At 44.5% G+C, this 23,096-nt stretch overlaps 1 protein-coding gene across 2 annotated transcripts in view; it reads right to left on the minus strand.

The window, feature by feature from the left end:
- The window catches only part of LOC138981980 (uncharacterized), a 275,745-nt gene that overhangs the window by 131,943 nt on the left and 120,706 nt on the right, over positions 1-23,096 (minus strand). For both annotated transcript variants that reach the window (XM_070355180.1, XM_070355179.1), the window contains exons 81-95: positions 20,945-21,125; positions 18,873-19,063; positions 17,845-18,060; positions 16,580-16,694; positions 16,094-16,317; positions 8,923-9,021; positions 7,822-8,217; positions 7,288-7,364; positions 6,733-6,796; positions 4,661-4,870; positions 4,069-4,177; positions 3,514-3,622; positions 2,765-2,931; positions 1,956-2,062; positions 1,338-1,481 (exon numbers count right to left, since the gene is read on the minus strand). In XM_070355180.1, the coding sequence (XP_070211281.1) occupies positions 1,338-1,481; positions 1,956-2,062; positions 2,765-2,931; positions 3,514-3,622; positions 4,069-4,177; positions 4,661-4,870; positions 6,733-6,796; positions 7,288-7,364; positions 7,822-8,217; positions 8,923-9,021; positions 16,094-16,317; positions 16,580-16,694; positions 17,845-18,060; positions 18,873-19,063; positions 20,945-21,125 (2,409 nt within the window). The remainder of the gene's footprint in view (positions 1-1,337; positions 1,482-1,955; positions 2,063-2,764; positions 2,932-3,513; positions 3,623-4,068; positions 4,178-4,660; positions 4,871-6,732; positions 6,797-7,287; positions 7,365-7,821; positions 8,218-8,922; positions 9,022-16,093; positions 16,318-16,579; positions 16,695-17,844; positions 18,061-18,872; positions 19,064-20,944; positions 21,126-23,096) is intronic.

Raw genomic sequence — 23,096 nt, forward strand, 5'->3', positions numbered from 1 at the left:
CACGTGTTATTGTCTAGGTGGTCTGTGAGAGACACAAGGACGGCGCACTTGACACTCAGCGGCAGAAGAAGAAGGATCGAATACGACGGTTTCTAGAGTATGATGGATTTCACCGAATAGAATATTCGGCACTCTAGGGGAACTTCAGCGAGTTATCACCTTCTCACTGCCACATGTTTTGCTGAGGACGAGTCGTCAAATCTTTCCTTCGCCGTGCGACGGTCTTCGCATAAGTATTCGGCAAGGGTTTATTGGATGTTGTTGTCACTGTTGACGAACAGAGGCCATTCCAGGGAGGAAGCGGGTTTTGCTTCCATGAGAGTGCTACATTCATAGGCTGTTTGAGGTAATAAATCAGTATTTAACGCTGTTGACGAGTCTGTGTTTGTGGAATGAAATACTCTCTGTTGTTCTCTCCAGGTTAGCGCATAATTTGCTCTCTGTGACGCTAAAATACTAATCTGTATATGGTTTTTGCAGATAGGGAGAGAAAGACGAAAAGACGGCTGTTTTGTTGTTGTGAAAAGTCCATTAATTTTGTGCAGGCCCACGTGCTCGATGAGATATGTAAAGATGACATGTTTAAAGGTGGAGGGTGAGGGGTAGCTGACATGTTTAGTGCACCGATGCTTTCTGTTTGCAGCCTTCGTTTTCCTAACTTCTGTTCGGCTGCCTTTTGGGGGACCACGCTAACCAGCACACCGGCTAACCAGCGAACCGGCTAACCAGCTAACCAGCGAACCGGCTAACCAGCTAACCAGCGACTGGGTGCGGCGCCTGATGCCTCCACAGTTCCCTGCTTCGTCACCACGCTAACCAGCACTTCATTCGACGGAGCAGTTGTGGAGGCTAAAAGACTAATTACAGGACGTCCACCCAGTGGCGAAAGAAAGCTAAGTGCACCATGTCTTATGCACCCCGTTGACCACCGTTGTCTTTTATGTTATCTGTGATTATTTTCGAGTAGTGACAACGTGGGGTGTGTGACACCTGCATGAACTAGCACTTTTGGAGCAGAACAGTCGTATTTTCTTATCTTTACACGGGATCAGCGTGTTACTATAATTTTCTATATTCTAACTGGCATTTTGTCAGTGACCATTGGTTTTTACGTTTTGTGAACGTAAAAGAACATATTTTGAGTGAAGTCTCGAGGGAGGTGGCGAGTTTTTACATAAACAGGCGTCTGAAACTTATACTTTTGTTGTCTCTATTAAATTGTATGACTGCGAGAGTGGATCGTGGTGTGGTTAGTTGGTTAGTAGTAACTAACCGTTTCATAATCACCTTAAGTGATATATTGAAACGTGACACATAGAAAGAGTAGAGAAGAGTACCTGCAGGTCGGTGACACAAGCCTCCACTTTGGCTTCGATGTCCAGCACCAGTCCCAGAGACGCACTGCACTCAGCGTACACCTGGCTGGAGACCAGGGCTGTTCTGCACGTCTCTTCTGCGTCACTCACGTTGAACATGGGGGGCTGTGACACAGGTAAGACATTTCAGTTTACATGGCTTGAAATGACACAGAGTCTAAATACTAAAAGGCAGGGTATGGCAATAGTAGAAATTCCTGAATGAAGAAGCAGACCCCCTAAATTTGAAAGAATGTACTCATAGTTAAAGTTGCAAATACTGTGACAACGACCCCCCCCCCCCCCCCCCCCCCCCCCCCCCATCCCCACCACCCTGCTTTTAAGACCTATCAATTATCCCCCTTTAAAGGCCTTACTTTGTCAGATTTTCAGTTGATAACATATGTACATTTATCTCTATCTAAAGGCTCCCTCCTTCACAGGAAGCCAGTAGAAATGTAAACAGATATGTGTCATAGGTAGCATTGTGTACATCGGGTGTTTCAGGGATCTGCATATGGGAGCTGGAGTGGGCGATATTGGGCTCTCTTTGGGGGAAAAGGGTGATGCAGAGAAGCTTAGACTGGTGGCATGACTCACCCCAGGAACGTGGGAGATGTTGAAGGTGTAGACGAACTGTGCGGCAGTGTGACCACATCCCTCAGGCTGCTGGGCCAGGGTCAGGTACAGCTGTGTCACATCCTCTCCTGATACATAAACAGAAAAGTATGGATATGTGAACTATTCTTTTTTTAGTTAGCTAGAGTACTCATGAGACTCAGCTCTGCAAATCATATGTGACTTAATCTGCCTGTAATTTGAATGGTTGAAAGATTGGCTAAAAAGAAATGCATGCATGATTCATCAAATGCCTAAGCATATAATTTCACAGACTTGTTCCACGACTTGTATAAAAAGAGCACAACTGCAAAAAGGCACGCAAATGTTAATAATACTTCCCAAAAGTAATTTAATCAAACAATAGTTGAACTCGGGAAATAATTCAGCCGGGTTTGTATGGGTTGTGATAGAGTGAATACCCTTGCTTTTAGTGATACAAGCTTCCTACTTGTAATCTTTGTCCACATGTTTTAGACACACCCCTCGCTAGTGACTGGCCTATAATTAATGTCACCAAGGAAAGTTTCACTGAATAAAACAAGGGTATTCACTCTTTCACAGCCCATACAAGCCTGACAGAGTTATTTCCTTACATCCTCTATTAGCAATGGGAATAATCTACATATTTCAATCGAACAATTAGCAAAGGGGATAATCAACATATTTAAATCCAACCATTAGCAGTGAAAATAATCAACATATTTCAATCAAACAATTAGCAAAGGGGATAATCAACATATTTCAATAAAAAAAAAATTAAAAAAAGGGGATAATGAAAAAGACTCTACCGTCAGTGAGACTGCTGCCAGGTGCCCCGCAGGGTGCAGCACGGTAGTTATGGGAACAGGTTGGGTCAGCCCCCTCCCTGCAGCTGCAGTATTGCACGTGCTCCGTCTCTGTCTCCTGCGCTGCGCCACTCTGCATGCAGTAGCCGTTCAGGTACGACTCCTCCGTCCTGAAAGAAAGAGAAACGGTGCCGTTCTGCTCATGTGACATCATCGCAACATCATAGATAACCAGCTTTCTTCGTCTTCTGCATTCTTGAGCTGAAACTGCCAACTACGCTTGTGTTTTTTTCTTTTCACAACTGTCTTTTTTTCCGTGATGACCATCTCTTTTAACTACGCCATATAGGCAGCAATACACTGATTTGGGGGGATAACCAGCTTTTAGTTTTTATTCCATTCATTTATTTTTATTTAACTGCCACTCACTGCAGTTGTCTATATCCAGAGAGCGCTTACATCCCTTTTTTTCTTTCTTCAGCTCCCAGTGTTTTTATTAAGGCATAAATTATCAATATCATTTACCATGTGAGTATCTATCACAAAAAAACAAAAACCACAAAACAGAGTCAACCAAATATTTTATCAAAAGGTGAAGTATGTTCCCGATGTGGAGCAATACATTTATATCAGTATAAGCCAGTCACTCTGACAGTAGTAAGTCGAGACTCATACACAAAGCAAAAACAATAGAAACATAGAAAATATGATCGCTTATGGTTAGATTAGGACAAGAGTAATGCGAGACAAACCTCCATGACTTGGAGAAGGCATTTGGCCGCTTTCCTTTTTCTGTTGATATTTCTCCGGTGCTTGTCAACAGCTCGTTGCTCTCATCGTCATCAAGTGTACCGCACAATCCTGAAATGTTTACCAGGGACAGTGACATAAGTTATATTTGGTACAGTGGAACCCCCCTTTTAAGACCTCCAGAAATCTGAGAAAATCAGGTCTTATGAAGGAGGTAATCTTAAAATGGAGGTAAATTTACAGAGGTTATATAAACAGAACATCTGAAAACTCAAGGTCTTAAAAAGGGGGTTCCACTGTATTTAAAATGGACAAACAAGATACACAACAGACACACAGTGATTAATCAATTTTGTGACTTATCTTTGAGTGTTCACATAACTCTCATTTACTGTTGTTGTTTAAACAGAGTGTTTAATTCCCTTTGTTTAATATTTTTTTTAGATTTTAAAGAAAAGGCGTTTGAAAAATTCCCATATTTCAACACCAACAGCTTGCAACATGATATTGTGAAAAGACACAAATGGTGACACAGTAGAGCGTACAGAGAACAATACCTTCAGTTTTTTCGATGTCGGTCACTGAAGCCTGGATACGGATGTTGAGGAATGGAGAGGATTTGGAACCTATGCTGGCATCCACGTACATTCCAGTCGGCAGGTATACCTGCAATGATAAATAGATAATAATGATGATAATAATGATAAGTAAAATGTATGTAAAGGTGAAGCAATTTCAATGATAATACAAGTCTGAGTATGCTTTCTGAGAAGAACAAAACCAGTCATGATTTCAAGCACATTATTTACACGATTCAAAACACATTCTTTGTTTTACACGTTCTCGGAGTTAGAACGGGTAGTACAATACAATACAATACAATACAATAAAATACAATACAGTCAAACCTGTCTACAAGGGCCACGAAAGGGACCGACAAAAAGTGGTAGTTATAGCCAGGTTTTCGCTATGGAAAGGTGAATTATATCGAAGAAACATGTATCTGGAATCGTTGGGATGGTCGTTGTGGGCAGGAGGTTGCTTTCCAGAAGTGGTCGCAAGGGAAGATTCAACAGTACAATAAAATATTTTTCTATTTCAATTTCAGGAATTCATGTAAAGGTCAAGGTGATGATGAATGGTACCTACCCTGTACTTCTTGCCATCCACGAATCGCTGAATGGTGGTACCAGGGGTGAGCTGACCGTTGAGGTACAGGCGCACGTCCAGAGGGGGGCCGTCTTTGCTACCAGCGGCAGAGCAGCGGTCAACAACCACCACGTCATCCCCAGAACGAACCATCACTGCACAGTTGCACGACGCTCCTCTCTTACCACACTCCTTGTACAGAGCGTGCACCTGTAGGGACACAAAGCCAACCATAGAAAACATCACTCTTCATAACTTTCCTCTCTTACCACACTCCTTGTACAGAGCGTGTACCTGTAGGGACACAAAGCCAACCATAGAAAACATCACTCTTCATAACTTTCCTCTCTTGACACACTCCTTGTACAGAGCGTGTACCTGTAGGGACACAAAGCCAACCATAGAAAACATCACTCTTCATAACTTTCCTCTCTTGACACACTCCTTGTACAGAGCGTGTACCTGTAGGGACACAAAGCCAACCATAGAAAACATCACTCTTCATAACTTTCCTCTCTTGACACACTCCTTGTACAGAGCGTGTACCTGTAGGGACACAAAGCCAACCATAGAAAACATCACTCTTCATAACTTTCCTCTCTTGACACACTCCTTGTACAGAGCGTGTACCTGTAGGGACACAAAGCCAACCATAGAAAACATCACTCTTCATAACTTTCCTCTCTTGACACACTCCTTGTACAGAGCGTGTACCTGTAGGGACACAAAGCCAACCATAGAAAACATCACTCTTCATAACTTTCCTCTCTTGACACACTCCTTGTACAGAGCGTGTACCTGTAGGGACACAAAGCCAACCATAGAAAACATCACTCTTCATAACTTTCCTCTCTTGACACACTCCTTGTACAGAGCGTGTACCTGTAGGGACACAAAGCCAACCATAGAAAACATCACTCTTCATAACTTTCCTCTCTTGACACACTCCTTGTACAGAGCGTGTACCTGTAGGGACACAAAGCCAACCATAGAAAACATCACTCTTCATAACTTTCCTCTCTTGACACACTCCTTGTACAGAGCGTGTACCTGTAGGGACACAAAGCCAACCATAGAAAACATCACTCTTCATAACTTTCCTCTCTTGACACACTCCTTGTACAGAGCGTGTACCTGTAGGGACACAAAGCCAACCATAGAAAACATCACTCTTCATAACTTTCCTCTCTTGACACACTCCTTGTACAGAGCGTGTACCTGTAGGGACACAAAGCCAACCATAGAAAACATCACTCTTCATAACTTTCCTCTCTTGACACACTCCTTGTACAGAGCGTGTACCTGTAGGGACACAAAGCCAACCATAGAAAACATCACTCTTCATAACTTTCCTCTCTTGACACACTCCTTGTACAGAGCGTGTACCTGTAGGGACACAAAGCCAACCATAGAAAACATCACTCTTCATAACTTTCCTCTCTTGACACACTCCTTGTACAGAGCGTGTACCTGTAGGGACACAAAGCCAACCATAGAAAACATCACTCTTCATAACTTTCCTCTCTTGACACACTCCTTGTACAGAGCGTGTACCTGTAGGGACACAAAGCCAACCATAGAAAACATCACTCTTCATAACTTTCCTCTCTTGACACACTCCTTGTACAGAGCGTGTACCTGTAGGGACACAAAGCCAACCATAGAAAACATCACTCTTCATAACTTTCCTCTCTTGACACACTCCTTGTACAGAGCGTGTACCTGTAGGGACACAAAGCCAACCATAGAAAACATCACTCTTCATAACTTTCCTCTCTTGACACACTCCTTGTACAGAGCTGGCACCTGTAGGGACACAAAGCCAACAATAGAAAACACAACTCTTCACAACTTTCTTTCCAAATTATTATTATTACAGAACCTTTTTGCTATAAATCACACAAAGTCAACCATAAAAAACATCACTCTTCATAACTCTCTTTCCGTCATTACTACGACCATCTTGGGGACATTCTAAGGTAAGTTACAGCACCATTTCTTTACTTTTTTTCAAACAAACAACCAGATTACATGTACAATCTATTAAAGAGAGAGATTCTTGTTCAGCTTACCTCATATGGGAGGGTAGTGTGCCGGAACAAAATGAATTCTCCTTGCAGGAAGTTGTCATAGCGTCTGTAACAAAGAATAAAGTAAATTTCCTTTAATCACTTCAAGATGAACACAATCGCACGGCCTTTAAAGAAACTAATACCAAATCGGAAGCCATGCCAATAAAATTAGCTTACATTATAACCAACATATGTGACAAATGACTTCATCTTCTAATGACAATTACAATGAAATCAGAAACAAATAGACAGATAATGCATCAAAATCAAGAATGGTTATTGACAATGAATATGATTTTATAACATATCAATTGCACTGAAGAACAGATCCAATTATAATACAATCAGCACAGAAAATCCTACATCCCACAGGATTGCAGGACCCTCCAGCCCCTAAGGAGTGAGACTTGGCCCAGGTCGACGCCCCTGCAAGACAAGCTGAACCGTGGAGACTCTACAGGAGACCACCAGCTTTATCTCCAGAGCTGAAATCGGAATGTAAAAGGCGATCGACAAGAAGAAGCACAGAAACTGTAGTAACCATCATTCACTCACCGGCCATCGAAGGTGGTGATGTGAGGATCGTTGATGGACTGACACAGACCTCCCTTGTCAGCATCAATCACTTGCACCTGTAACGAGGAACAAAGGATTAACTTCATGTCTCTACAACAACCACAATTGGCACAGTTACTTGCACCAGGAACTGAAGCGAAAACATGCAGGTCTAAACAAAACAAAACCCTCCTGTTACAAAGACCTCCTCCCTTTTGAGACCCAAGTAGTTCACATTTTCTGCCCATTACATCTGTAAATTTGCCACGTTTTTTGCCCTGACTTTTTGTTTGTCGTCTTACAAAAGAGTGGGGAGGGGGGGCGGAGGTAATCATTTGTAATAGAAAAATTCTGTTTGTCCAACATTCAGATAACAAAGTTGTAATGAATTAAATTGAATTGAAAGCAAAAGGCAAGTAAACATAACCATCAATGTGAACAGGCAACAATGAAAATTCAAGGCCCTGAAAACATATAAACCAATTCCACATTATTACAGAATCTTTTACCATAAATCACACAAATTCCGCTGACCTGCACAGTGGGAAGCAGGACAGTGTATGAGTCATTGACAGACTGCACAAAAGTGGAGTTCAGCTTGAGCTCTCCGGTCTGATCCCCGTCCTTCAAGGGCGAGTCGACCACAGCGCGCACAGTGATACGCTGCACCTCCCTGTAGTTGAGGCTGGTGAAGGTGACACCACAGGTGCTTGCATTGTCTGCGGTGGAGCCGTAGCTGAGCAAGGCCTGGGCCAGGGGCCGGTCCTGACAGGCGGGCTGCTTGTCGAAGGCCAGGTGAGTGGCGACTGTGACGTAGGGAATGGACCACAGGCTGTAGTTGGACGTGAAGAAGCCGGGAGGGAAGGGGCAGCTCAGGTGGACGTTGCTCAACTCTTCCCCCTCCACCACCCTCACCTCCGTCTCTCTCACCTGAAACAGAATGTTGATTTCATACATTTTACTCTTCTGGAATTTCAGGGAATCACCAAAGCCACCTCACTCTTTGAGTATAGCTGCAGAGCCAACGTGAAAGAAAAGAGAGAGCACCACAAAAATCGCAACACTACAATGAGAGAGAACCACAAAAATCGCAACACTACAATGAGAGAGAACCACAAAAATCGCAACACTACAACGAGAGAGCACCACAAAAATCGCAACACTACAACGAGAGAGAACCACAAAAATGGCAACACTACAACACCATCAACTCCTTCCAAGACCTGTAGAGATTGAGGCAGATCCTGCCAATCCTGCACAGGTCTTAACAGCCAAAATTAGCGTACTTGCGCCAGATGAGAAAAACCTTCATAGATGTTCGCTCGCAAAGTCGAGCCAAGAGAACAGACTCTTCTGGAAGTTGAATCTGAACAGATTACAAATATATCCCATGCAATAACTTGTCAAATAGTTATTAAGGGTTTTAAAATTGAATGTGAAAGTTTAGATAAATACCTCACAAAAATGATAACAGACCATTTACTTCTTTTGAGTAGACACTTTTCAAGCTCAAAAAGAATCTTTTGCTCACTCAGAGGAGTACATGCACTGATAAATCCAATACTATGTAACGTCTCATTTACCTGCAACAAAAACCCAGGTGTAATTAAAATCCATACTGACATGCCCGCTTACCTGAATGCTGGTTTCCAGAACTTTGCTCTCTCTCCACACTGAGAAGCTGTCGTTTTGGTCGCACTTGGAAATGTAGCAGGCTCGCACAAAGCATGAAACCTGAGAATAAGACCAACAACAACCTTAATTAGCGTTTTATCTGGGGAAAAAAAAGCTGATAAAAAACATTGATAAGAACTAATGTAACATTCAAAACTGTCAAAAACCTTCAAACACTTGTGAACAAAAGTTCTTTAACTCAAGTACTCAACATCTCTCAGCCTGCAAACGTAATTAATCCTAGACCTCAACCTTATTTGATCAGATTTTTTGTTCTCAACGAATATTTTTCTTCCTCTGAAAACCAATCAAACTTTCTAACGCGCTGGTGTGCTTCGCGTTCTATCTTACCTATAAATTGTCGTAATTAAATCGAAAATTTTTAATTAAATTTTGATTTAATATAATATACTTACCCAATTCTTATGAATGCATTGACTTCAGTCTCACATGCTAGATGTCGAAAAAACCACTCAAATTACCTGCCCTTAGTAGGGTGGTAACCAAGCTAAAAGCGACGCCATAGCCGTTGCTATGGCCTGACCTTGCTCAGTTACCCATAACACCCTGCGCACCACGTGAGCGCCAGCATCCGTAATAATCATTCGAGACTATTAAGACACCCCAAGGATAATAAGACAGCGGGGATGGATGGGAGGGTATTAACTATAAGAATTGGGTAAGTATATTAATCAAATGAAAATTTACTTAAAAATTTTCCATTAAATTACATATTCTTACTCCAATTCTTATGAATGCAGATTCCTCCTAAAGGTGGAGGGAACCTACTTATGTCCTTGTAAGGACCTGCCCTGCAGCAACTAAAGCCGGCAATGCACTGGAGCCGACTAGCCGCGTGCAGGAGATATCCCGAAGATAGAAACTGATGAACACATCGTCTGATCTCCAGTAAGCCGTTTGCAAAACTTCGCCTAGGCGACCAGAACGCAACACGGCAATAAAGGAAGCCCAAAGTCTGTTCCTGAGCTGTTGGCAAACTTCGCATAGGCGAGAGGAACACCACCAGCCAGAGAAGAACACCAGACTCTGGACTCCCTAACGCCTGAAAAGGAATAGAGGGAGGACTGAACGCCCCCCCCACCCTGTTCAAAACGCACCACTCATAGGACTGTCCTATGAAAGTAGCAGAGCCTCTAGAGAGAGACAAATAAAAGATGTCTCTTTCACCCACAGTGTAAAGAAACAAGAACCTGAGCTAAAGCTCGTGGTTCCAAATGACTGTAAAGTCAAAAATGAATTTAAAAAGTCTAACCAGACAGTTAGAAAATCCGAATCTCGCGGAGCGAGAATCCTCCCGAGAGGAGGGAATCAAACACCAGAGGAGATTGACCAGGTTTCTGAAACCCCAAAACCTGGCCAAAAACCGTAAACAAACGGAACCAAAAGCCCTAAGGCTACATCCTCTGGCAAACCCCCAAAACGCATGCGCCTCACTGCCCTACAGGGCTGAGGCCCAGAGTAAGTAGAACAAAGCCCAACGCGCTAAACAAGGGGGAGCCTCTAAACCTCGTAAAACAAGGTCCTTTGATCATGCCCACAAGAGCGCCATGAACAACAGAAGAGAGGCCTATTTGTTTCAAAACAGCTGAGAAAGCCGAGACGCCGGAACCTCAAAGAAGAGGCCAAGCTGCCCAAAGCCGAAAAATGAAACAGAGGTGAAAAACCACATGGCTTGAGAGAGGGGCGCTAAGGAGTTGCACCCCCGCTCTATACCCCCAATTGGCCAAAGAGGCCAAAAAGGAGCATACACAGATAAAGTGGAGGAACTATATGCTTCATGCCCAAAGACCAGAGTCAAAACCCATGATCTAAAACACAAACAGCACACCTCCAGACCCGTAAACAGATGGCCCAACCCCTGTGCAAGCCCTGAGAGGACCTGTTGAGCGAGTCGGCCAGATAGCAGAGCCGGCCGGGGAGATATTCCCCTGAGAAAATGATTTAGTGTGAAAACCCAATCAGAATCCCTTAAACTCTGTTTGACAGGGAGTGAGAACTTGCTCCTCCCAGCTAGTTCACCTAAGAAGCAACAGAAGAATTGCCCGAATGCAACAGGACATGCCTGTAAATAGCCAAAAAGAAAGGCTAGTAGACTGAGAGCTACTCCTCTTAACCCCTGGCAAAAGAGAAGCCCAAGGAGTTGCGTCTACATAACAGCCACAAGACTGCAATTGTCAATGCAGGCCCCATCCAGACGAAAACGCATCTTTAAAGCGGTCTAAGTCCGGGGGGAAACAAAGCTAGGGAAAAACGCCCTGAGCGATCCAAAAGGATTCCAGCCACCTTCCCGCGTGGAGGAACCCACTCTGGAGGAGGACCCTCATGTCCCAGACCTGTGAGGCCGAGCCCCCCAAAAAACTTGAGGAAAGACTAGAGGGCCAGCATAGCTATCGATACCGTCCGACCGAAGATCGGGTCTAAAGACCTCGCAGAGGCCTGCTCTCGTGCCAGTCTGGCAGTGAAAAGAGCTTAAAGCCTCCCTATTCTCTCTTGTGTGAAGGACAAACCTTCCAAGAGACAAAGTCGAACAGCATGCCCAGGTAAAAACCTGGGATAAGGACAGCTCGGAATTTTGCCTGGTTACTGAGAGCACCAGGCAAAAAGCCTGGTTCAACACCAAAAGAAAGTACAGCTGACAAGCTGATTGACCTTGAAAAAGCTCAACCAGCCCCCGAGATAGTCCAGAGACCAACACCCTCCAGAAACCGAGCCCTTTCCTGTGTGCAGAAACGCAAAAGGAAAGCTCATGTGAGAGCACCGAGGAAAATCTCAGCCAAAGCTGAAAGCTCTAGCCCATGCCGACCCACCTCCCCCGGAGAGGGAGGAGACACTGAACCAAAACACCCCTTTGTAACCGGGAGCGCATAAACGCGCTGCCAGTGGTCCAATAAGGAAGGGAAAGATTCCAGCTATTAAGTAGGTTTTAACAACCCCAGAAAAAGCCTGACCCTTGCTTCCTGTAACCGGCGTGAAATCAAACCCCTTGTAAAAGAAGGAGATCACACCAAGTAAAAAACAGTGTGGGCCTAAAACGTCACCGAAAAACTCCTCCGCCCGGTGACGACCCTAGCCCAAGCTGCCAGCAGCCTGGCTAAGGCCTTATCCAAGGCATCCTCCCTAACCCAAAAGAGCGTTCAGGGAGGATAAGTTTGCCTATAAGAGAGCACAGAAGAGAGTCTCAGCCAAAGCAGAAAACTCTAAACCATGCCATCCTAGCTCCTCCAGAGAGGAGAGGGAGGAGTAACATCATGAAACCCCACGTTCCCTGTGGTCTGAAAGCGAAGCCAGGAAACTAGCCCCTGGCAATAAAAAAGTCCGGATCAGACCCTGAGCCTGAAAATTCCCTGCTATCTTCTTCCGCACTAAAAGTGAGGACGAAGCAGCCTGAAACCCCGAAGCCAGCAGTACCCTGCGTGTGAAGCAGCGGGAAAGGTGTAGGCTGAAGACCACTACCCTAAGGTGCGGATCAAGCAAAAAACTGTGGCATGTGGTAGGCAATCACCGGAGACTCGCAAACGAAACAATTGCGAGAAAGCCTGTGTAAACCCAAAGCCATCCCGGAAGAGGAAGGAAGAGAGACACCCCCAACCTATCCGGGAAAAAGTAAGCTGCAACAGCAGCCGCTTTTTGTATGGGAAGCCTACAACCAGAAGGCCACCCTACACACTCCCCCTCCTCAAACAAGGAGTCCGAATCCCCACCCAGCAGTTGTGTAAAAACACAAAAGGAGGGGAGACAGGGGAGGTCGCGCACTAAACACTCCTGCCGATAACACCGCCAAGAGTGAGAATGAAAAGCGTGATCAGTCTCTGACTGCCAACCCCAACCGCCCACCTGAACAAGAGGTGGGGGGAAGAGGGGTTGATAACTGGCACAGCTCCCTGCCGAGAAGGAGAGAGAGTGGGGGAACAAGACAAAGCCGAGCCCGGCGCGCCTTACCCCACCCGCTGTGCGAGAGAAGCATCCCAGTGCTAAGAACAAGACTACCTGGTTTGAACCACAACTCACCCCAAGCGGGGAGGGGGGTGGTCCAGCAAAGCCGTAACCCCTAGAGGGGGGAAAGACTGAAATAGAGAAACGGCCGTAAACGGCCGATCCTCACTCGTCCACCTGCCGAAGTCAAGTAGCCCTATCACTCACCCACCCCTAGGAGGGGGGGGGGGGGGGGGGGGGGTGACCTATGCTGGCTAAGGACAATGACCACTGGCCAGGCGATACTGTAGTCCGAGTCCCCGCAAACCATTGTGAACACAAAGAATGGGAGACTGGAGAGAAAGAGTATGTTCTGTCTCCGCCTGCCAGAGCAACCGCTCACATCCCCAAGGGGATAGAGGGGTAGACAGCCGGCACAGCCCGTGCAGAGAACAAAGCGGAGCAAAGCTCATTGTTCCCCGACCGCTGTGCGAGACACCCTGCCGAGAACAAAAGAGAGTCAAGCTCATTGTTCCCCGACCGCTACGCGCGACAAGCGCGGGCAGCTAACACAGCCACCTGCCCCAAATGGAGCAGAGAAGGAGTATGTAACATAGCCTGGAAAGGCCGTACATAGCCCCCCACTGTGTAGAAAGGCCTGAGCCACGCCATGCCCCAGATGGGGAGAGGGGTGGCTCGTCACAGCAGTAAGGGAGACGGAGAGAGACGAACCGAAAAAACGGCCGACCCCCACCCGTCCACCTGCCGTAGTCCTATAGCCCACCGCCCACCCACCCCGATAGGGGAGGAGAACGATTGTCGGGCCAGGACAATAGAGGCACAGACTGTGAAGACAGTCCAACAGCGCCCACCCAATCCAACCCAGAGGGAGGGAAAGGGTGGAACGCTGCACCAGCCCCCCCACCCGATACTGCCCGGTGGGCGGGAAAGGGTGAGTCACTGATACCACCTCCACCCGAACGCGCCCGGAGGGCGGGAAAGGGTGGGAAGCTAACACAGCTCCCTGCCCGCAAAGAGGCAGAGTGGGAACAAGCCCAAGCCGTGACTTACCGTGCCCCCCCACTCCCCCTTCCTCACGGTAAGGGGGCTGCATGACCGACCCAGCTGTGCTGAAAGCAAGCCGAGCGGCCAAAGCAGGCGGGGAGCAGGCCCCCTCTCCCTACGGAGAGAGTGCTCGCGAACAACCCAGTCTACCAGAGGCAGAAAGGACTGAACCGAACTGGCCATTTGCACCAGACCACGGTGCGAAGCAGGAGCGCCCCCCCCTATCCCCCCCCATTGGCGGGGGGCTGCGTAACACACTGAGAAGTACCGACGGTAAACAGAGTGGTTAGTCGCAGGCTGGGAGCAGGCCCCCCCTCCTAAAAGGAGAGGGTGCTCGTGAACAGCCCATAGCCACCAGAGGCAAAAACAGGCTGAACCAAACCGGCCATTTGCACTAGACCACAGTGCGAAGCTGAAAAACGAGAGGGCGGGAACCGCCGATCACGCCTGAAACAGCTGAGAATAAAGACACAAAACATCGTTACGTCCCCCTCAAAAGGAGGACAATGACTGATTCCCCTTACACAACAATTCAGTCTATAAGGAGCCTAAAGGCCGAAGGCCCCGGCTGATTACCCCCCAACGGGGGAAGCGAGCTGTGAAAGAACTGAACCCGCCCTCGGAGGGATAGGAACATCAAAAGACGTGCTGTTTGACGGATCTACGACCCGCATAATAGGCAAATCAACGTTCTTAGGCTTACTCTTAGGTTTAGTTTTCTTAACCGGGCTAAGAGTCTTGTCACCTTCCAGTCTCGCGCCAAGTTTAGCTTTGTTGTCGGCCATTTTAAGACCGGCGAAACAGTCACCCAGAACGAAAAACCTCTGCGTGCCTGTTCAAAACAAAGCTACCATCAAAGAAAAAAGGAAAGATCTCACCAAAAGGTAAATGGACAGGTAGACCCACAAGAACCAGCTATAGTCTCACGGACGAGCCGGCATGCCAAGGCCAAAAGTGAGTGACAAAAATCGACACGTCCACCGTGTGTTGTCGAAAGTCGAGAATGATTATTACGGATGCTGGCGCTCACGTGGTGCGCAGGGTGTTATGGGTAACCGAGCAAGGTCAGGCCATAGCAACGGCTATGGCGTCGCTTTTAGCTTGGTTACCACCCTACTAAGGGCAGGTAATTTGAGAGGTTTTTCGACATCTAGCATGTGGGACTAAAGTCAATGCATTCATAAGAATTGGAGTAAGAATATGTGATTAAATGTCACACGTGTGAAAGGAATGCATGAACTGTGTTGTATGTCTTGTCCAGTACATTCATATTGATTTTATATTATTGCAAGCCAACCTTAAGCGACTTCATGTACATAGTGTAAATAATTGCTTTTAATCTACTGCGGCAGTGCAGATGCTTATGCATTTGAATATTTTTTTATAAAAAGTGGCTCTAATTTTCTAATTTTCTTAAACGATTGTATGATTAAAACCTTGCAACTTTTTACAAACCCAGACCTGGGAACCCCTGTTTTGCACTTAGAGTATTCTCAAACAAACTTGGTGTATTTTCAGAAAAATGAGCGTACTCCCCACAGCATTTGAACATCCATGATTCAAACATGCTTCACACGCGTCCGCCACATCGTTAATTAAGTTTACCTGTACATGTACATTTAAAACAAATCCTTTTTTCTATTTTTACTGACAAAAACTGTAATCATGTGTCAAAATACTGGATCGGCTTCAAGATGGGCTTGTGAATAAAAGTAGTCTAGGAATTTTTCTCGTCGTATTTTTTTCCCACTGACCGTACTGATCGTATTCTCGACAATCATGTGTACAGAATACGGCGAAATCGTATGGGTTCCCAGGTCTGCAAACCCATCCCCAATTATAACACAGAGGAATACAGGCAATATGGTATGAGACCATGAACTTTTTACAAACCCATCCCCAATTATAACACAGAGGAATACAGGCAATATGGTATGAGACCATGAACTTTTTACAAGTTTTATCACCGTAACTTTTAACATTTACAGTCCCCCTCCCATCCCTATCCTTTCTCAGCCAATCAACACCTCATGTCCCAAATAGTCACTAAAACTGGGGACAAAAATACCAATTAGTCAGTCAGTCAGTCTGGATGAGGAAAATTGCCCAGCGTGGAACACAGAAGACTGCATACCTTGTCACCCATCTGCAGTCCAACGACATCCTGTACGGTGAGAGTGGTGCGGCCGTCTTGACCCAGCGGCTCAGCCACGTCCATGGTCATGTTACCCAGCTGCCATCTGACAAAGTAGCGTGTTGTGGCCAGCTCCATTTCCACAGCAGTGCACACCACAGTGAAGTACGGTTCATCGTCCATGCTCTCTGTGGTTATCTCTGGCTGTCGCACTGTCGGGTTCACTGAAGGACATAAAGAGTTTCATTAATTTCAGATTACTGAGCAATTCCTTTGAAAACCACTGGCACTATTATCTTTGACTGACGCACTGTTGCATTCATCAACCCAGTATGCTTTGCACACTTCTGTATAACGTCAAAAAAGAACAAGTGCCACTTTGTCTGGGCAGATTGTTGAGCTGCTGACTGAAAATTAAAGACTGAAGAAAGAAAACTCAGGTTACGAGTATTTGTACACCACCAAAAACAGATTGTGCTTGCTGACCTGATTTTGGAGTCCACTGAGTCTGGCTGAGTGCGGGCTGGCAGGCCTGAGTGCTGTTGTTAGGATCCGTCTGGTCAAACACGTAGCACATGGAGTCGATGAAACAGGTGTCCGGCTGAAAGGAAAGGTGAAAACTCCTTGAAAGGAAACTGATCCTACGTTCACTCTTAACTCCCCTACCCCCTTCCTTTTTCATCCCACCTCTTTCTCCCATTTCTTCTTTTTTGTCCGCTTTTTTTTAACAGCATGACTATATCTTGGCTGAAAGGGATGTTACCGTTGAAAACTGTTTCAAAGTAAACAGATCTTATGTTTCTGCATCCTAAAAAAAATAAATAAATAAAAAAAACAGAAGAAAAAACATCACAAATGCAAAACGAAAGGGTTGAAAGTAGCCTGCATGCAACTGAAATCAAAACAAACAAGTCGCGTAAGGCGAAAATACAATATTTAGTCAAGTAGCTGCCATTTTTCAGCAAGACCGTATACTCGTAGCATCGTCAGTCCACCGCTCATGGCAAAGGCAGTGAAATTGACAAGAAGAGCGGGGTAGTAGTTGCGCTAAGAAGGATAGCACGCTTTTCTGTACCTCTCTTTGTTTTAACTTTCTGAGCGTGTTTTTAATCCAAACATATCATATCTATGTTTTTGGAATCAGGAACCGACAAGGAATAAGATGAAAGTGTTTTTAAATTGATTTGGACAATTTAATTTTGATAATAATTTATATTTAATTTTCAGAGCTTGTTTTTAATCCGAATATAACATATTTATATGTTTTTGGAATCAGCAAATGATGGAGAATAAGATAAACGTAAATTTGGATCGTTTTATAAATTTTTATTTTTTTTTACAATTTTCAGATTTTTAATGACCAAAGTCATTAATCAATTTTTTAGCCACCAAGCTGAAATGCAATACCGAAGTCCGGGCTTCGTCGAAGATTACTTGACCAAAATTTCAACCAATTTGGTTGAAAAATGAGGGCGTGACAGTGCCGCCTCAACTTTCACGAAAAGCCGGATATGACGTCATCAAAGACATTTATCAAAAAAAGGAAAAAAACGTTCGGGGATTTCATACCCAGGAACTCTCATGTCAAATTTCATAAAGATCGGTCCAGTAGTTTAGTCTGAATCGCTCTACACACACACACAGACAGACAGACAGACACACACACGCACATACACCACGACCCTCGTTTCGATTCCCCCTCGATGTTAAAATATTTAGTCAAAACTTGACTAAATATAAAAAGAACCTACCAGAATGGTGCAACGGTCCGGAGCAGTGCAGGAGACACAGGTGGAGTCAAAGTTCAAGAAGTCAAAGGTCATGCTGGTGTTGACGCCCCCGTTGTTGGACACTGCGATGCGGTAGCTGCCTTGAATCGGAGCCGTGCACAGAATGGTCTGGTAGTTGACGAAGGTGGCTGTCCCCCAGATGGTCGTCTCGGTTACCTCCAGTGTTTCTGTCGTAATCTGTAGAATACAAGAAACAAGATGGATGACACACCTGTAGCACAGTTGGTAGAGCACTAGACTTGTGATCCTAAGGTCCCAGGTTCAAATCCAGGCAGGGAAGGACTTGGGTAACCTTTAAGTGAAGAAGGTATCCATGTCCCATCCCTGTGTCACAACAGTGGCACGTAAAAGACCTCGGTCATTCTGCCATAAGTGCAGGTGGCTGATTACACCTTAACACGCGCACACCTAGGTAGTGCGACTTTGTTGCTGCTAGCTTTCCACTGGAAGGAAGCAACACGAATTTCCGAGCATTGGGATAATAGAGTAAATGAAATGAAATGAGGAAATGCCGTATCATTAGGCACTCTGACAACATATTACACTGGAATAACAGAAAAGAAAACAACATAAGTGAAATACCAAGATGCAATGCTGTTACAGTGGAACCTCCCGACCTGAGAAAATCATGTCTTAAAAAGGAGGGAGTCTTAAAATGGAGGTAAATGTACAGAGGTTATGAGCAGAAAATCTGAGAATTTTCAATCGGAGGGTCTTAAAAGGGGCTTTCCACTGTATATCTTCGGCAAAGAAGCTGGCTATAACGAAACATGTCAATATCAATAACTGATGGTAGTCTCTCTCAGATAAAAGATTAGACCGGTTTGCACTGACTTTGAGTGACTTGACTAGGTTGATGTAAATCAAGATTTTTTTGCACAGCGATATATGACTAACATTTGTAAGGCAAGTGAAAAAATGTATATGAAATTCCGCAATAACCACGACCCCTGATTATCATTACAATTCTTGAGAATTAGATGCAATACCTGGATGCTTTGGAAGACGCATGTGAGGTCCCCAGTTTCCACAAAGTTAGCACCAAAGATGTAAACGAGCAGGCAGTTGTTGTCTTTACTGTCGCACAAGCCTCTGTCGGGACGTTCAATGATTTCAGGCGGCCGCCTCAACTCCACGGAACAATCCTCGCCAGCGAATCCATCGTTGCACTGACACACACCTGCAGACCAACAACATTCAACTGTCCATCAATTTAATCAATTTAATCACACACACATTTTTTATCAAAATGAACAATATCTTATCAAATTAACTTGATCACACACACATTTCTTCTCAAAGTCAGCAATATCTGATCAAATTAACTTACTTAACTTACTCACACACACTTCTTCTCAAAGTTAACAATGTCTGATTAAATATAAAACCCATAAATAAATGCAAACCTAGAAAACACATTTTGAAACCTATGAAATCAGAAAGGAAATAAGACAGCAAAGTTTATTCATACTTTGGCTCCAATTCCCTTGCCAAATTTGAAAAAAAACAAGAAGGGCAAAGCCCATACGACTCACATGCTTGACCTTGACATGACCTTGACCTTCAGGGTCAAGGTCAAATAACTAAACCTAGCAATGACATCATACACTAAGAACTGCTTTACACATTTTTTCTACCAAAATACATGTGACCTTGACCCAAGGTCTAGGTCATCCAAGGTCATGCAACATAAAGCTGTTAATTCAAGACATAGGAAGTACAATGGTGCTTATTGGCTCTTTCTACCATGAGATATGGTCACTTTTAGTGGTTCACTACCTTATTTTGGTCACATTTCATAAGGGTCAAAGTGACCTTGACCTTGATCATATGTGACCAAATGTGTCTCATGATGAAAGCATAACATGTGCCCCACATAATTTTTAAGTTTGAAACAGTTATCTTCCATAGTTCAGGGTCAAGGTCACTTCAAAATATGTATACAATCCAACTTTGAAGAGCTCCTGTGACCTTGACCTTGAAGCAAAGTAAACCAAACTGGTATCAAAAGATGGGGCTTACTTTGCCCTATATATCATATATAGGTGAGGTATTCAATCTCAAAAACTTCAGAGAAAATGGAAAAAATGTGAAAAATAGCTGTTTTTTAGACAACATTTATGGCCCCTGCGACCTTGACCTTGAAGCAAGGTCAAGATGCTATGTATGTTTTTTGGGGCCTTGTCATCATACACCATCTTGCCAAATTTGGTACTGATAGACTGAATAGTGTCCAAGAAATATCCAACGTTAAAGTTTTCTGGACGGACGTCCGGACGGACGGATGTCCGGACGGACGGGGGGGACGGACGGACGGACGACTCGGGTGAGTACATAGACTCACTTTTGCTTCGCATGTGAGTCAAAAATGCAACCAGCAGAGTTTAGTCTTATGCTACAATAGAAAATAACTCCGTCGGGTTTGTATGGGTTGTGGGAGAGTGACCTTTCCTTGCAAAATCTTGTATAAATATTGGAGGGGGCAATCACTAGCAAGGGGTCTGTCAGAATCACATGGAAACACACACATGTTTCTTTCACACCCCTCTCTGGGCGGGGATGTAGCTCAGTCGGTAGCGCGCTGGATTTGTATCCAGTTGGCCGCTGTCAGCGTGAGTTCGTCCCCACGTTCGGCGAGAGATTTATTTCTCAGAGTCAACTTTGTGTGCAGACTCTCCTCGGTGTCCGAACACCCCCCGTGTGTACACGCAAGCACAAGACCAAGTGCGCACAAAAAAGATCCTGTAATCCCTGTCAGAGTTCGGTTGGTTATAGAAACACAAAAATACCCAGCATGCTTCCCCCGAAAACGGCGTATGGCTGCCTAAATGGCGGGGTAAAAAAACGGTCATACACGTGCAAAAAAACACGAGTGTACGTGGGAGTTTCAGCCCACGAACGCAGAAGACACCCCTCTCTAGTGATTGGCCCCTTTAATATTTGTACAAGGTTTTCCAAGAAAAAGTCACTCTTCCACAACCAATACAAACCTGATGGAGTAATATCTGAAAATCGTCTATTTATTTGGCCTTTGCAAATCTGAAAAAAAGTTCAGCCTTACCTTTTCTACAATTTCCTTGCCCATTGCAATCATCAGGGCAGATGAGGTCCACGATGTCTGGCTGGATGACGGTCTGACCGTCTACCTGTATCCAGAAGGTGATGTTCACTTCCAGGTGAATGCTACAGCGCAGAACCAAGTTGTCCAGCGATGCTGCTGCAAACACCGGCCCATCAAAGATCTGAAAAGTCAAAATGTCACAAGACTTATAAAAACTTTAGGCAAAAGAAAACCATCAGCTTTCCACGGGAAGGAAGCAACACATATTTCAGAGCATTGGGATAATAGAGTAAATGAAATGAAATGAGGAAATTCCGTATCATTAGGCACTCTGACACCATATTACACTGGAATAACAGAAAAGAAAACAACATAAGTGAACTACAAAGATGCAATGCTGTTACAGTGGAACCTCCCTTTTAAGACCTGAAAAAATCAGGTCTTAAAAAGGAGGGAGTCTTAAAATGGAATGAAAAGAACTTTGCTAGAACGGCTCTTTCATACATCCACAAAGATGACGTTGAACTTACCACAGACCCTCTCACATTCAATAAAGCCCATAAAAACATCACATTAAAAAACATATTTAAAATATAGACATGTGTATCACAACAAACAGGTCTGCCTACCCTCCAAGTGAAGCTTCAGGGACAAAGTTCTGTTGAAGATTAAAATAAGTCGATTTTGCCGGCTAGGGGGGGTCCGGGGGCATGCCCCCCCGAAAAAAATTTTTGGCCAAAAGGACACAATTGGTGCAATCTGGTGTCATTTTACCCTAACATTGCCTTCAAATCATCTTGCCAAACTTGAACATTGTCACTGTAAATGTCACTGAAAAAATGAAATTCAAACTTACAATATTTACATTTTGTACAAGGTTTGGTGGTGTCACTGCATTCATTTGGAGCTGGCCTGAAGGGACCTGTAATAGGCACTCTTCATGTCTTTGAGTTCCTTGTTGGTGTAAACTCTATCCAGAGCTTCACCGGGTCTCGACTTGGCGACAACAAGTGCTTCGAGAGTGTCTTTTGCCATGCTGCCTCTAAAATCTGTCTTGTTCTTGCGGACCACCGAGAAAATCCTCTCGCAGTGATTTTTACTAGTATTGGTGTTTGCCTTTTCGCGTGTTTCTTTATTCTTGATGTGATTCGGGCCTTCCACATGTCGTCGAATGTCATCAATGCCGCCAGATTTACAGCCGAATTCACTAACACAAATCGTGCTCAAAACCTTCGTTTCGACACTTCCTGGCTTGATACACGGGTATGTCTCCGAATATTTCTCGATGTATTTCTGCGGACGCTTCATTTTTTTCGCAGGGTCATTATCGGTTTCACACACAGCGAGATTTTCTTTCCTTTTTTAAAGCCATCTTTTCTTCGACCTTTTCTTCTTGCAAGAAGTTGACGCGCATGCGTATTAGCTACAAAAAGCTGCTCGGCAATAGTCGGAACCCGCCTACGTCATTTCTCAGCTGTGACTTCGGCAATTTCCGGAAGTCATTCACCAGGCAATCTCTCTCGCTCACACTGTTGTGAGCGTGTTTGGAATTTTTTTGAGTTTCCGGGACGCATTTCGAACATCCGTATTTTCCGGAACACTTGATAAAATTTATTGATTTCCGGGACAAATACGGAAATTCCGTAACGGTAGGCAGACCTGAACAAACCTTTCCAATAAACAAGAAGAGCAAACGCTCGATCGAGTCACTTTCGCAGTTCTGAATATTATATGAGGCATCAGATGGACAGGAAGAAATTGCTATTCACAACACAATACAGATGTAAACAATTTGATGTAAAGAATAATCCTATAAAGTTTGAATCAAATCCGATGAATAGTTTCAGAGATATGATATTTCAATTTTTTTCCTTCAAGACATACCTGTGACCTTGAAAAAGGTCAAAGGTCACCAAAGCAGACGTCAAAGTGTAGAGGTCACTGGGAGTCACGTTCACATAAAATTTGAGCCCGGTCACTTTTATAGTTTCCGAGAAAAGCCCAACGTTAAGTTGTGTGTTGCCGAACAGAAAAGGCTAGTTATCTCCCTTGTTTTTCTGATAACGTTCGTAAAAGGCTACAGATGTAAATACTTTGATGTAAAGAATAATCCTACAAAGTTTCAATCACATCCGATGAACTTTGTCAAAGA

Source organism: Littorina saxatilis, linkage group LG12 (assembly GCF_037325665.1).
Source record: "Littorina saxatilis isolate snail1 linkage group LG12, US_GU_Lsax_2.0, whole genome shotgun sequence".
Taxonomy (NCBI): domain Eukaryota; kingdom Metazoa; phylum Mollusca; class Gastropoda; order Littorinimorpha; family Littorinidae; genus Littorina; species Littorina saxatilis.